Raw genomic sequence first — 16,260 nt, 5'->3', positions numbered from 1 at the left:
GCTGGGAGCTGCCCACTGCTGCATGATTTGTAGGCCAGCTCTTCCACCTGACTATTGAATGCAGATCTAACAAGGGAAACGGATGATAGTTACTCTACTGATAGCATTATGTATTTAGACAGGGACAGTTTCCCACCAACTTATGGATGAGTGAGTTCAGGAGTGTTATTGTTTGCAAACTATTACTATTATGGGTGCAATTCTTAAGGTATCAATCATGAGAGAATGAACATTTTAGTAGTGGACAGATTTGAAATCGATGTCACAATGAATGCAGTTGCTCAACTCACACCATTTTGGAAGGAACTGCTACAGTTCATGGGCCATCGTTAATGACCCCCAAAGTGATAAAGTAATTACTTCGAATGTTGGGGGCTCAATAGCATGGCTAAGCAGTGCTATGTGCAGGCATATACAAATAAGGTGGCAAACTTTCTTTCCTGCAGGACAACCACTTGACCTTTAAAAAAGGTAGGGCACTCCAGAAATGTTAGAGTCCAGGTTTACTTTACAGACTAATCAGCATTTGTCGAGGGCATTGTTTCCCAAACTAGTGTGTCACAACCCGATGTCTGGCGATTTGCAAAAGTCCAATCAATAAGTTAAGATGTTTTTAAATTGTGGGCTTCGAACACAGAGGTCAAATGTCAGGCTATGTCTTCTGACAAATTGCTGCTTACTTTTTAACATGGGGATTGTTTGTTTACAAACACCTTTCAATTTGCAGTGAGAGAAAGAAAAGTTAAGTGAATTATGTGACAATCTTGCTGGGTACAAGAAGTGTAAAAGGAAAGGCTGTAGGATATACTTTTTGTAACTAACAACAATATGTAAATACTTTTAAATGAACTGTACACATTCAGCAGTTAGGAAAGCAAACATACAGCACATTTTTTATAATTCTGAAGTGTGACAGAAACACATATTTTATTAGGATCAAAACAAATCAAGACACTTTCCTTGGTGATGCACAAATGATACATATTCAATGAAACCAGATTTTCACACATTACTATTTGTGTGCAACATAGTTTTATCAGTAGAACTGTATGTCTGTGCAAATTTAGTGGCCATTTCAAAGGCAAATATGACTTCCTGTCTGTAAATGACAATGCTCTACCCCACAAACCTTTATTTACATTAAATAATCATCTTCCTTACATACATAAGTGAGGCACAAACGTTTGCCATTCTAAAAAGTGGACTGCGGTTCTAAAATGTTTGGGAAGCATTGGTCTAGGGGTTCTTCTCAGGGTTAGTACTGTGGTCCCCTTTCAACTAATGACCAAGATTAAGGACAAAGAAGATAGGTATGTTACAGTAGGGATGGAGAATAGATGGGAAGGATTCCTAGCCCAGAGACAGAACATGGGTGGATGATGCATGCAAGCATATGAGGGATTAGAAAGCAATAATATATGAGTAAATGATTATAGTTAGGAAACATCTTAAGACGAAAGTATGGGAGTAAAATCGGTTTACTATTCTCAATTTAAACTTTTTGAAAATAGTGAATATTTAGGATGGCTATTAGCATTGCAGGTAAAGGAACGGGTGGGGCTTAATTTAATTGAATACATTTGTCAATGAAAATGGTGTCGAAGATAAAGGTAGGGACAGGTTATGCCAAGCCTTTCAAGAATAGTTAGGTATTTGAGATTTGATGGATGACTATATGAGACCAGCCATTACACCAAAAGTGACTCCTCTTCACGTTCAAGTGATTAATTTTTTCTTTACCCTATAGGATTTAGGTAGGGCTATATAAATATAGGTTTTCTCCATCACACATATGACAGTTTTTCTTAAATTAATTAACTGGTCTGGCTCAGGTTTGATACTTCCACCTTCCTCTAGGGAGACATATTATAATTTTTCTGAAGAAAAGACAAGATGCCGATAGTGCAGCTCCTATCACCCCATCACTCTTAGAAATGTACTATTCTAAAATATATACAAAATTACTTTCTAATGGACTTGCCACTATGAAAGTGGGATGGGCCGACCCGTCAGTTATTTATATTGCCTGAATCTCTGGTACCCTCCGGGGTATGATTCTGTTGTATGCCAAGCCTCCTGGCTTTTTTTGTTAGCTACAATGTGGAGGTTTAATTTTGGCCCTTGATTTTTATCAAGAACTCAAGCCCTTAACTAGAGCTTGTCAGTTCAAACTATCTGAATGGATATGATTACGTCCAACTTTTCTATATTCCAAGAAATTAGGCAAGGCTGTCCTCACTCACCTTTATTGTTTACATTATGTTTAGAACAATTTCTTGAGTGTCTAAGATACTCAGTTAAACCCCCCCTCCCCGGATTTGAAGGGGGCTGAGAGCAAGATCTACTGAGTTGACAGCCCACAAATCTGGGACCATATTGGGCTATTACTTCAATCAGGGGAAGACTCAAATTGTATATAGCCAACAGATGAATTTGATGGATGACCAGTATATTCCTACAGAGACATTTACAGCCATGCTGAGATGATGTTTGCACTCAATTGTGTTTTTTTTCTTCTTTTCTTCTATTTCTCAATTACAAATATAGAACTGTTTCCCACCAGATCTTATAAGGAGATGCAATGATATAAAAATATTCGTTTACGCTGGTTTTTATTTTTATTTAGTTCACTCAACTTATTAGTGTCCTCTGGGTTTTTCCATAGTCTAGTCCACACGGAATCGGTTCATTTGGAAAAGTTCAAAACTTTGTAGAGCAATTAAATGGCTGTGCTGTACTGTAACTGTGCTTAAATTTCACTATTGGGCTGCCTTTTTTTACCAGGTTCCTCGCTGGACCGGAAACAAGCATCGTGATGTGGTGGGAAAAAACCCCATGGATTAAACCCAGATCTTTGCGACTGGGGATGAATGAATGCATTGTTCAGCATCCTGTCCATCATCTGTTCTTTTTGGCTTTGTCACTCTAAGTGGGAAGGCTATGCCCAGACGTGGCTCTCATGCTCACTGCGCCACTGGATTCAACCTAGCCTGGCTGATAAGGGGTGATATCCCTAAATCGGCCCCAGGATGCTTGTTTATGATCAGGGCAGGACCTGGCCTGGCAGTTCGGGTTGGACTGTTCCCATGGGGAGCAGGGTCAAGACTGATTTGCATATGGCTGGGTCAAAACTCGGGTTGTCTGGTGGGCAAAAAAATATAGATTAAACCTAGACCATTGTGACTGGGGGTGAATCTTTGCATTGTTCTGTATTCTGTCCATCATCTGTTCTTTTTGTATTTAATGATGGAGCTAAAACAAATAACAAAAAGAGACAATGGTGATCTCAATTTGCTGTGAATTGCAACTGTCTGTAATCAGAACAATGAGGGAACATACGTATTTATCCAAGATTTGGGACCCTGTTATTGTAATTATTCATTTGTTTCTTTTTGCAATGCAACATTGATTTGCCTTTCTTATTAGCATTGACTTTATTGTGTTTTGGGTCTCCTTTTGTTTCCATCTTTTTCCTTGAATGTATTTATTTATATATTTATTTATTTATGTTGTGGGCATTTAATTTCTTATAGTTAATTCTAGCTTGTTTATTATATATTTATGAAAAACTAAAATTGAAAAAAGATGAGAGTTGGCTAAGTCCTATGCATGAAATTGTTTTTTACCTGTTGGCTAATCTTCTCTCCTTGGTAATGCAGATTTTCTGCCAGTGAAGTCCATTTCCTGTTCCCCGGGTGAGATTGTTTCAATTTCATTTCCTGCTGCTTATGAGTGCAGCTAGGAGGAGTCCTTCTTCATTAGGCGTGACACAACTGTAAAAAGAATCACTACAGAGAGATTTCCTTTTACAGGATTTACTCCCCAGAGTCCCCTGTCCTAACCCCATCCCTTTCATACTTGACACAATTTGCTGTTGAACATCCTCATGGCTGCTAAATCAAGTTTTGGTAACAGAGCGTTACATTCTGCTTTTGCATAAGTATCAGGATCTGACAAATGACCTGAAGCACCACAATTCCTCGTTTATTAACAGAATGACAAGATGTGCATTCCGGCCTGCACTTTATGTTGGTGAGAGACAAATGGTTTGGGAAGGTATGGGAGGGGAAAGGTGTGAGCATGTGAAAGGTAGTATAAAATGGTTTAAAGGGGTGGCAAAAACAAAAATCAAAAAGATCAACAAAAACCTAATTTGTTGTATACATAGAATAAACCAGGCTGAATGACAAAGTGATTTCAGTCTCTAAAGTACGGCACTGAGTTGTATGTCTCGGAATGTGAATGGGCTTCTCAGTCCTAGGGAGTTGTACTATCTAACAGGCATTTGCCATGCAATGGGTCTCGCATTTGCTCGAGTTAGAGCTATTAGCATTGTAAATTCCAAACTGGACATTTCTTGTCACACAAACTGAAAATAAAAACTAAAACTGTTGACATAAGCAAGCTAATTCAAAGTGTTGCTGTGAGCACGAAGGAGAGAGACAAAAAGAAAAAGAAGTTAGCTTGCAGTCAAAGTTATCGGCAAACGTGCAACTAGCCATGTAACAGTGTCAATGGCCAAGGCGTTAACCAAACCGCCCTAAGGAGGGGCAAACGTAAAGCAGTTACCAACAAAAACAAAGGATTTGTGAAAGGCAAGCCCATGAATGAGTGACAGTGATGGGCGTCAGGTGGGCGTGGTTAAAAGCCCAGATACATACCAACACGTCAGAAAAGCAACACTTGCACGCTGCTGTTCTCGGCCTAAAAATACAGGTGTCATTATTATTATGCTTCAGGAAATATACACTTCCTTGATAAAACTAGAAAGAAACTTATAGGTGGATCCAAGACATGATTTATTCCTTTGTGTCTGCAGCCCACAGAGGCGCTGCTGTTATCCTACAGGGGATCCAGGATTACAAATGGTAAAGGGTGAGACTGACTCAATCAACAGGTGGATTATACTTCACTTCAGTATACAGGAAAACTACTTGACATTTGTCTCTTATTATGGCCCTGAAGTCAATCACCCTACTGCTATAATCCAAATAAAAACAATCATAAGTGTGTATCCAGAGAATATTTTTTTAGGGGGAGATTATAATATCATTATCCCAGGTTAGACTAATGGATACTCACACATCAGTCAAATCTGTGAATAAAGAGGTAAACACTTGCCAAGAAGAAAATGCACTTTTAAGAGTCTTTGATTCGTAACCAAAGCTCACGTTAATTTTGTTTTAGTCACCTCAGATGTAAAGGTGTCATTAATTGATGTTAAACCTGCCATTTTTTGCTGAATCACTGTAGCGGTATATTGGATGTGAAACGTGCTTGCTTAGAACTCCAAAAAAGACTGTTCCAGGAAATTCAAATGCCCTTAGTTAGAATAAGCAGAATTCTGAATAATAAGAGTCATCCTGACATTCTTGAAGAACGTGCTGAGGTTAGTAGGGTAGCCATAGTGTGAGACTGCTTTAAAGCAACCCTATGGGAAATGTGCATTGCAAGGCAACCCACTGAAAGCCAGAATCAAAGAGAAATTAAAAATAACCTACTGGTATTATTAGAAGGGGCAAAATCTTAAAATGAACTAGATCTGGACCACTCAGAAATTTGTATCCTATTTGATCAAGTACAACTCACTAATGTGGCCACACATAAACAACAAGTATATGGATAAAATGGTTAGATAGGAAGGCAACTGACTTGTCATGCAAAAGATAAGAGAGCAAGGGAGGAAATCATCAACATTTAGGACCCCAAAAATAAGTATTTCGTGAAAGGACAGAAGAAGGTGGCCGCGGTGTTTGGTCAGTTTTTCTCAGAACTACATACCAAAATCCTATATCCCTTTACTGAGCAGACTGACGCCGATTTTGAAGGTATAAACGTTCCATGTATTAACAGAAATTATCTTGCAGTTTTAGAATTTCTAATAAAACAAGAGGAGATCAAATGTGCTATCTGCCCATAGGATGAGCTTGGTTCGAATATTTTCAGAAGCCCTTCATAAATTCAATTTGGCAATCAGGAGATTTCCGTGAGACATTTAAAGGCTTATTATGTATTTTTGAAACCCAATAGGAACCCAGAGCAAGGCAGTTAATATTGATCCATTGGGTTCCTGAACATTAATTATAGAACGTTCATGAAAATATTAGAAAACTTGTTGGCATCAGTGATGGCGCCAGATCAAACTGGTTTTATCCAGGGTTGCAGATTAGCATCTCAACCTAATTTTTTGGCAGAAGCCATTCCATACTTTTCTGAAAACAAAAAGAAGGGCATAATGGATTTTTAAATGCAGCAGGGATGTTTGACCTTGTGCCCTGGGATTTTCGATGGTTTATCTTGAAGAAAGTGGGACTACATACCCTGGTTGGCAGGTCCATATTTCGATTGTACATTGCCACCTGGGCCCAAATGCTTATAAATGGAACGCTGGGGAATAAGTTAAAAAAAAACAACAGAGGTGTCCACTGTCCCTGCTGTCACTGTGAGAAGAGTAAAATCAAGTTATAAACAGTGGACGTGGCCTTGTGTTGGAAGGTGAGAAAAATGATATAGACAGATCCTTTAAAATAATAGCAGAGGGGGCGTGGCTAGGACGCCACCTAAGATGGCCGCCTAGACGCAGAGCTCCGCGCCTCACCCGAATTTCGGGAGGTTTCTGCCGCATTTTCTCATCATGAAGGATCGCCTTAATGAGTGACTATTATGAAGGGAGGTGCCTAGAATAGATTATTCTAAATTTAAAGACTTTTTAAGGTACTTTTCAACTTAAATTGTGCTTATTTGCTGACTAGATTACTACAGCCGCCATTTTGTTTTTCTCATTGAGCTGCTTTTTCCTCTCTCATCGCCTCATGCACCTGAATTTTACTCATTTAAGTCAGTTATTTTGGTATCCCTCCTATATTTTCTATATTACCATGGATATTTGGAAGCTGGATATTTATTTTTTGGTTCTTCTTAAGTTTACACTGTAAATACTTTGGAGAATCATTACTTTCAGTGAACTTCAGTCATTTTCTCTCAGAACTGAATCTGGGGTCTTGTTGACTCGTTTCACACATCACCTTCTTCAGATTTTTTCTTTAAATTTGACATATATGGGAAAAAGCAAGAAACTTTTACAGTCTATTAAATCTTCTTCGAATATTATCTTGGATTCAGATCAGCCTTTCATGATTCCTTTGATGGAAGCTTCAATTTCTCCTTTCGACATGGCTCAAACTAGTTCCCCTTGTCCAACGACTTCTATGCTTCTACCCTCAAAATCACCATTATCATATTCGACGAATAAAAGACATAAACAAGACCCTCCTTCTCTGATGAAATCTACATCTCCTGTTTCTCTGGATACTGTATTAGAGTAGACTAGAGCCTTGGGACCATTTATTGGAGAAATTAACACCTGTATTCAAAATCTTGATGATAAATGGTCCTCTACGGAAGCTAGAATGAGTTTGGTTGAACAAAGTGTCAATATCATACAGGAATTCTCTTCTAAAATTGCATCTCTGGAGAGCGATGTTTCAATGCTGAAGAAACAAGCTGAAGACCTTGAAAACAGGAATAGGCGTAACAATCTGAGTTTATATGGTCTTCCGGAGGGCATTGAGGGTGGAGATTCAGTTACTTTCTTCACTTCCTTTCTACCAAAAATGTTGGATTTACCTTCAACTTCTATCTTGAATATTGAATGAGCCCATAGACTGGGACTCCAACTTACTTCTTCGTCTGCCCCAACGAGACCCTGGGCTGTAATTATTTTATTTCTGAAGTTCACAGATCTTTTAAAAGCTCTAAATGAAGCCAAAACTAAAACACAACTTATATGGTCTGGTGCCAAACTATTCTTGACCCAGGGTTTATCTACAGTTACTGCTAAATGAAGAAAGGATTTCCTTGATCTTTGTCCTACAATATGTTCTGTAGGTGCAAGATATGGTTTGTTTCATCCTTGCACTTTCAAAATTACATTCCAGAATAACACTTCCTATTTTAAAGATCCTGCAGACCTCAGACGATTTATACATTCTCGCTCAACGGATTGATGGACATTGCCGTCTCTTCCTCTTCAGGATGAATCAAATATTGATTCCAAATGTTTTTATTTTTGATCCATATGACATAGATTAGTATTTATTAATGTTTATTGCTAGTTCAACCATATCTCTTTATTCCCCTTACAGAACGTTGTGGCTTTTCATGTGTCCGTTTCCCGTTTGCTCCCATGTGAGGTTCTGGCGTAGCCCGTTCCTTCTTGTTGGTTGTGCTGTCTCCTGTGTGTTGCCACTCCCTGTTTCTTTCTTGTCACCTATTAAGGTACGTTGATCAGTCGTCGTTTGACATGTACTGTCCTCTCTTACAATACTTGATTTCTTATCCCTTTCATCTTCCCTTTTCTTTTTTTCTTTTTCTTATTTCCTGCTTTTTCCCATGCCTGGAAGTATTTTCTTTTCATTCACAATTTTTGCATTATTGTTGATTGTGTAGTTTTATATTTGTTTCTTTTTGGTTTTATTCAGGGTAATATCTTGGAATGTGAAAGGATTTGTTAATCCTGTGAAAAGACAGAGAATATTATCTCACCTTGCCTTTTATAATCCAGATTTAGTACTTCTGCAAGAGGCTCATTTTACTGAAAATGAGGCATTAAATCTTAAACGAAATTGGGTGGGATCAGTTTTTGTTTCTCCTACTTCTACTAAGAAAAATGGAGTAGTTATTCCATGTCACAAAAAGTTAAATTGTATTGTTATATCTCAAGAAAATGATTCCGAAGGTAGATGGTTGATTGAAAAACTACTTATAAATGATATCCCTTTAACTGTTCTTAATGTATATGGTCCAACTCAACCAGACCTTTTATTTTGGCCTAGTATTACTAAGAAATGTCTTCAATATAAAGAAGAGTTCTTTATTTTAGGAAGTGACTGTAATCAGATTATGGATCCTTTTATTGACAGACAATCTCAAATTTGTTTTCTTCCACACAAATCTCTCAAGCAACTTCACTCCACTATTTCCCAAAACTCTTTAGCAGATGTGTGGAGATTATGTAATCCCACTGCTAAAGAATGTTATTTTTATTCCCCCCCCAACGTGGTTAACTTTTTCGCTTAGATCATATTTTATTATATATTAGTAAATCGTTAACACGGAATCTTATCTCTTCCTCTATTGAGCCTATGGTTACATCTGACCATGCCCTAGTTGTTGCCGATTTGGATCTGGTTCGATCGCATCCCAAAACACCCAGATGGAGATTTAATAATGCTCTTTTGTTAGATTCAAAATTCTCCACCTCCTTTGCCTCTTTTATTAATGAATTCTTCTTATCCAATACTACTGCAGATGCATCTCCCCAATTGTTATGGGACTCCTTTAAAGCTTCAGCTCATGGATTTATTATAGATTTTGTTTCTAAAAAAGAAATATTTTGCTCATCAACAAAAGCTCTTATTATCTAATATCAAACGTACAGAACATAAGTTTTATTCCTCTTCTTCAGGCTCTTCTTTACATGAACTGGTTCAAGCCAAATTAACTTTTAATTAAAAAATCAACTGATCAAGCTTCCTCTATATTATTACATAGTAGTGCTTAATATTATTTGGCCGTAACAAATCAGGGAAACCTTTAGCCAATTATTTGAAAATTCAAAAAGAACGCTCTTTTATTGAATCCATTCATTCATAAGATGGGAATCTTTTATTTAAAGATGGGGATATTTTGGATGAATTCACAAATTTTTACAAAAATGTATATACCCCGGAACATCCAATTCACTTTACTTCTATCAATACAAATTTTTAAACTATGCACCTCCTACTCATAATTTATTGAATTTTGATCCTCTTGAATCTGACTTATTGCTTGCAGAGTTACTTAAAGCACTTAGGGCCAGATGTAGCAAAAAAGCAAATTGCGACTTGCAATTTGCGAGTCCGTGCGACTCGCAAATTGCAAGTCGCAATTTGCTATGCAGAAAGGTGTCCCAGACACCTTCTGCAACTCGCAATGGGGTCGCAAAGACCCACCTCATTAATATTAATGAGGTGGGTCGCAGTTTGCGACCCCATTGCGAGTATGGGCACTCACGGGGATGGTGGCCTGCTGGAGACAGCAGACCACCATGTCCGTGACTGCTTTTTAATAAAGCCGTTTTTTTTTTCTATCTGCAGCCCGTTTTCCTTAAAGGAAAACGAGCTGCACTTAGAAAAAAAAACAAAACCTTTTGTTTCGGTATTTTTCAGAGCAGGCAGTGGTCCATAGGACCACTACCTGCTCTGAAAAATTATTTTTGTTTCCATTCACAAAGGGGAAGGGGTCCCATGGGGACCCCTTCCCATTTGCGACTGGGTTACCATCCACTTCAAGTGGATGGTAACTGCGATTTCATTTGCGACCGCTTTTGCGGTCGCAAATGAAATTGCATAGCATTGCGAGTCACAAATAGGAAGGGAACACCCCTTCCTATTTGCGAGCCGGAAATGCATTTTGCGAGTCGGATCCGACTCGCACAATGCATTTCTGCATACCGGAGAGGCTTTTGCGCCTCGCAAACGGCGTTTTTCACCGTTTGCGAGTCGCAAAACCCTTGCTACATCTGGCCCTTAATACACTGAAAAAAAGGGGAAATCGCCTGGCCCAGATGGTTTTTCTGTAGACTTTTATTTACATTTCTCCAATATTTTGCTTCCTAGACTTCTACAACTCTTTCAGTTTTTCTTCCATACTGGCAAATCTGGTGGTACTTTTCAGGAAACTACTATTTGTCTAATTCGTTAAGATGGACAAGACCCTACACAATGCAAAAATTGTCACCTCATATCCCTTTTTAAATGCAGATTATAAAATATTTGCAAAATTACTTGCTCTTCGACTTGAACCGTTTTTGCCCAAATTACTAGGTAAAGAACAATGTGGTTTCATTAAAGGCAGACTAACCTCAGACAAATCTAGAACATTTTTAATGTATTAAATAATGCTCCTTCTCTTTCTTATCCCTTAGCAGCTATTTCTATAGATGCTGAAAAATCCTTCAATAGAGTGAGTTGGTCTTTTTTATGTAAAGTATTAAAATGGTATGGTTTCGGACCCAAAAATATCTCCCTTATTTCTCTGCCTTACCCAGATCCACAGGCTTCAGTGCTAATTAATGGACGTGTATCTCACTATTTTTCCTTGCAACAATGTTCGTCAAGGTTGTCCTTTATCCCTTCTTTTATTTGTTTTAGTCCTTTAACCGTTTCTTTCTCATATTCGTGCCAATACTCTTACACCAGGCTTTCAATATGGAGAGAAACATTTAAAATTAGCCCCTTATGCGAATTATATTCTTCTTTTTCTTTCTAATCCTGATATCTCAATCCTTGCTATACTTAAGGAGATTACAGACTTTTCATCTGTATCTGGTTATAAAATTTATTCAGAGAAAACAGAAAATATGTCTCTTACAAAATTTCATTCAGTTCATATACCAGATATTTAAAGTTGAATCACTTCTTTCTAAATTCCTTTGGAATAAGAAAAAATCACGAATTTCCCTCTCACCTCTTAAAAAGAACAAGGCTAGTGGAGGTGCACATTTTCCAGACTTTCGAACTTATCATAAAGCTTTTTGTCTGAAACAAGCTGCTAAATGGATCCCTTCTGTTCCTTCTCTCTTTACTCCCTTATGGCTTGACATTGAACTCACATTGCTTGCACCTTTTTCTAGTAAACAAGTTTTGGCGTTCTTTTAAAAAAATAACATAACTTCTTCACCGCTCTTTAATCATACCTGCTTTTTGTTGAATCCTTACTACCACATAAACATTTCATCTATAATCTCTTTTTTACAATCCCCCTCTTTGGTATAACCATCTTAGAACTATAAATAAAGGGACCTTATACAGGAAAACTTGGAGAAACAGGGGGATTATCTGGGTTCAAGATCTATTTGATGGCCTAAACCCTTTCCTAAATTTCTAGCGACCTTTGATTGCCCTCGATCTTTCTGGTACAAATGTTCAGTACTTATGGAGACTGTTTTGGATATTTTCTGTTCGTTTCACCAGAATTCATACCTCATTCCCCCTCTCCCCCAGATTCACTTTTAAAATTATTGTCTCTGAATCCTAAAGCTTCTCTTATACACAAATGTTTTTGGGCACCAGATCCCTTTTGACCTATAACTAAGGTAGAACTTACTTGGGATTGGATTTGGAATGCAATTGGCCCATTTCTCTCTGGAACAAAATACGGTCCGGAATATTTACAATTTCATATAAAGAAAGGGAAGAGGAAAAAAAGTGAAAGGGAAAAAAATATTTTTTTTCTTTTTGTTTTTCTTCTCTTTCTAGGAATTGAATTTATAAGTTGTGGAGCTGGGTGGCAAATAAATATTAGCAAATATGTAATTTTGATTAATTAACTCTATTGCATTCGACAATTTAGTCCATCACTGTACCAGTCTCTATTTTTAACCAAATCTTTTTTGACACATTTGAAAAAACTGGGCTGTAGTGTTTTTCCACTAAAATGAGTAACAAAATGACCCATTACGACTCACATTTCTGAAACAGGAGCTTTACATAAGTTACAGGTGAGCAGAGAGCAGACCGGCTCAGTTTTCACACTTAAAATAAATGCTTGAATTGCATCCTTCTGAAGCAGCTCCAGCACCATTTTAGAGCTTCATCTCTGATTGGTCAGGTGAAATTTACCTTAAGAGAAGGGACACAATATGCATACTGTAGCATGGGCTACTCGGGATGTTGGAATCTCATTGGTGGATCAGGGCATCATCAATGTCTAAGCAAATCTTGATAGACGGTACACAAACACACGTTTATACTGCAGTCATCACGGTAGGTTTTATTGGGAAAAATTTAATTTTTTAGGTAGACTGTGCTACTGATTTACGTGCAGCTCCAGAAAATAGAAGATATTACACTGGGTGAACCTTCAGATGATAATAGATAGACGGTATTTCTTTCTGTTGCAGACAAGTTCTCGCATGTACTCTAAAGTTTTGCCAGTGCAGATATGCACCATGAGATATGCACTATGGCATACAGTAACATTTGTGATGATTTCTGTAGTCTGCATCCATAACATACTAGCCATTAGTATCCTTACTGGGCATACAACAGGAATTGATGTGAATACTCTGCAAACCAATCTTTAATTTCTGGAATCGTCAAATGCCAGTTATTAATGTATGTACAAACAACAATCATATGAGTTGTTAATTCTTATATTCAAAACACCAGTCATTAAGCTCTGCACTATGCAAACACCAGTCATAAAGGTCTGTACTCTCAAAAGACAGGCAATTTGTTTGCTTGAAAAACTCTTCGTTTAGTCAATATTCTTGAGGGGTCCGCGAAACCACCTCAGGGGGTCCGCGACTGCTTAAATTTTTTTATAATTTTAGGTCCGAGCTATCAGTAATGACTCAGTGGGGGTCCCTGGGTTCCAATAATGATTCAGTGGGGGTCCCCGGGCTCCAGTATTGATAAAACGGGGGTCCACAGAAGTCAAAAGGTTGGGAACCACTGTCTTAGAGGTATTTATTCATTGCTTTCAGCTTAAATCCATGATGTAACCGCATTTAAAACCAGCCTCCTTGAAGAAGGCACCCAATACAAATGAGAAGGTAAAACTGACAGCACACTCAGCAATCTATTATGTCTTTTTCATTAGGAGGGCCAAAAAATACAACATTTGTTCACCTGAGCTCATCACTGGTTGAGGCCTGAACACTCTCTCCCCACTGCATTCAAGTTCCCACTACAGAAATTACATATTAGATACACCATGACTTTCTTTCGCCTATTCCACAATATTGTAGCAGGTTATGTATCTTCGAGTTAAGCACCATCCATAGAAAACAGTGTGGAAAATAAACATTTTGTCATGTCGGGATTATAGATACCACAAAAAATGTCAAACATAGGAGTCAGGCGCTGCTTTCCAAATATATTTTAGAAATATTCCTTTGTAAAAAAAAACAATAATTTAAAACACAGAGAAAGGTGTTTTGCTCCAAAATAAAGTCAAGAGATTTACTTCCATATTTCAATATTTGCTTTTTCGTCTTTATGAGATATCACCGTTGCATAACGGAGGCAGTCTGAATTAAGATATATTTTCAAATAAATAGAATACAACCCCATTACCATGTCCATTCAACACATAAACCCTTATTCATACACACAGAAGTTATTCTATGTGATGTTCTAAAGTCTCGATTCACAATTATCTCCGTCCACGGCCAGCTCCCTTCGGCCTATCTTTATTTACCTTGCTGCTAGCTGGTTGTCTATGATGTTTTCTAGAATGTTCTACTTTGATCCAACCACCTCCATTAACCTTGCTCTCTTCATCAATTTTGGAGTCACTCTCTGGCTTAAAATTCATTCCAGGTATTTGTCTTGGTGGAATCTGACCAGTTTTCTGATGTTTGTGCTCACTGGACTTTGACTGTGATGGGTTGTGCAAGGTCTCAAAAGGTCTGTAAAATTTTCCCGATGCTCTTTGTGTCGGGCTAACACGTGGGCTGCTTCCACCACTTTTTCTGTCCATAGGTGATCTATAAGAACTTGTACCATAGAAATAGCCATTGCTCCTTGAACTAACTGATCTGTCTCGCTCTGAAGGACTATCAGAAGCTGTACTGGACAGACTACTTCCCTTGGAGTTTAGATGTAGTGAAGACATGTTTCGTGCTACCAGGAGTTGAGTGGGCGATGCACTCCTGGAATAATTTATTGATGTAATTTGATAGCTGGTTGGAGCTCGTGTCCGGCGCAAAGCTGCAGCATAAGAGGCTTGGTCATGGAGGTATGGCATAATATGAGACAGGTTAGAAAGACTGGAAGCACTGGGGGAGTGACGTAAGCCACTAGGATGTTGTGATGAGGCCTTTGTTTGCATCTGACGCATTCTAAGTGTGTATATCCATTCACAGTCAACACCTGTAACACAAACAGAAAGATACAAATAAGCCACATTAGTTAATTGCTATTGGCCCACTTGACAATGGGTACCATCTGATTGCTAAGAGGGAATTGTTGCTATCAGTGGCATTTCCTGTGCATATAGCAGTGTGCAGTACAAAATACAAACTAAGGGTCATATTTACAAGAAATGATGCATCGCTGCATTGCAGCAGCGATGCGTCAAAATAACTTGCGCTTCGGTATGACAGAATCCTTCGCCATGGGTGAGCTCTATTTACGACACGGCACACCATGGCGTCGTAAGTATTCTGGGTGGGTAAAAAAAAATGATGCAGCGCAAGCTCCTTGTAAATATGCCCCTAAATAACTTACAGGCGTTGGGGTGAAATATTAGGATGTACATTTATTGGATATTAAAGAGCACTGACATCAATAAATGTTGAAAACCATCTTCCTCCCAATGTTTCTCAACCTTTCTCTGGAAAACTAAAGCACCATCGAGCCTCCATGCTACTCAATCTTAGGCTTCTCTGCTGAGACACAGATTAATAGATAACGTGAGTGAAATTGCTAACTGAATTTACAAAGGCTAGTGGAGAGACTGACTAGGCTTTTGAATCTGTGACTTAGAAGATAAAAGCATTAATCATGTGATAGATTCTCATGCCATACTGCCCCCAACACTGTCTGTAACAGATTATCAGTATTTAAGAAACCTTAAGCAAAAGCTGTGGGAGAAATTCTGCTTTCACTCTATAAGATTCAATTCCAAATTGTGTTTACTATTCTCAAAGGATCATAATTTGTGGTAGTCAGTCCTCCGTACTCTCTCAGTTTAATTTATTTAAAAGTTGATATTGACCTGGGCTTGAGGTTAAAATTTCGCAATTCTTTCATAATATCATAAAATAGAAATGCACAAATAACATTTTATCAAATATATTTATTATTATTAGAATGCACCAATATAAGCTTCTGATGTTATTCTGCAAGTTTTATACCACTATTCATCAACATTATCCTTAAATATCTTATAGGGGCAAACTTTAGAGCGGGGCATTCAATCTTAATATTTTGCAGAGCACGCATCCTAAGATTACAATAGATCATACAGAAAGTTACACAATCTTTTGCCCTGCCTTACCGCCTTAATAATTTTCAATGTAGACTTTCACTCTAAAGATACAAAAAAAACACTTGAATGATACACTACAATAATTTTATAATGTGGCTGGAATTTATACTGTATGGCAACCTAACTGATGCAGTGCTGCACAGTGCTCTTTATCATATTCAAAACCTATTGACTCAAAGGTTTTCTTAACTATCCATTTCATAGATGTAAAAAGAATTA

General features: G+C 37.9%; 1 protein-coding gene across 3 annotated transcripts in view; it reads right to left on the bottom strand.

The window, feature by feature from the left end:
• Window positions 1-12,789: 12,789 nt before the first annotated feature.
• MAP3K20 (mitogen-activated protein kinase kinase kinase 20) overlaps window positions 12,790-16,260 on the bottom strand; it is an 800,901-nt gene continuing 797,430 nt past the window's right edge. For 2 of the 3 annotated variants that reach the window (XM_069225357.1, XM_069225355.1), the window contains exon 20: window positions 14,058-14,921. In XM_069225357.1, coding sequence (XP_069081458.1) covers window positions 14,203-14,921 — 719 coding nt within the window. In that variant the 3' untranslated portion in view covers window positions 14,058-14,202. Of the gene's footprint in view, window positions 14,922-16,260 lie in introns of all 3 variants that reach the window. The other variant, XM_069225358.1, reaches the window with a different exon arrangement.

This window comes from Pleurodeles waltl, chromosome 3_1 (genome assembly GCF_031143425.1).
Source record: "Pleurodeles waltl isolate 20211129_DDA chromosome 3_1, aPleWal1.hap1.20221129, whole genome shotgun sequence".
NCBI lineage: Eukaryota > Metazoa > Chordata > Amphibia > Caudata > Salamandridae > Pleurodeles > Pleurodeles waltl.
This window is presented reverse-complemented; position numbering and strand designations above follow the sequence as displayed.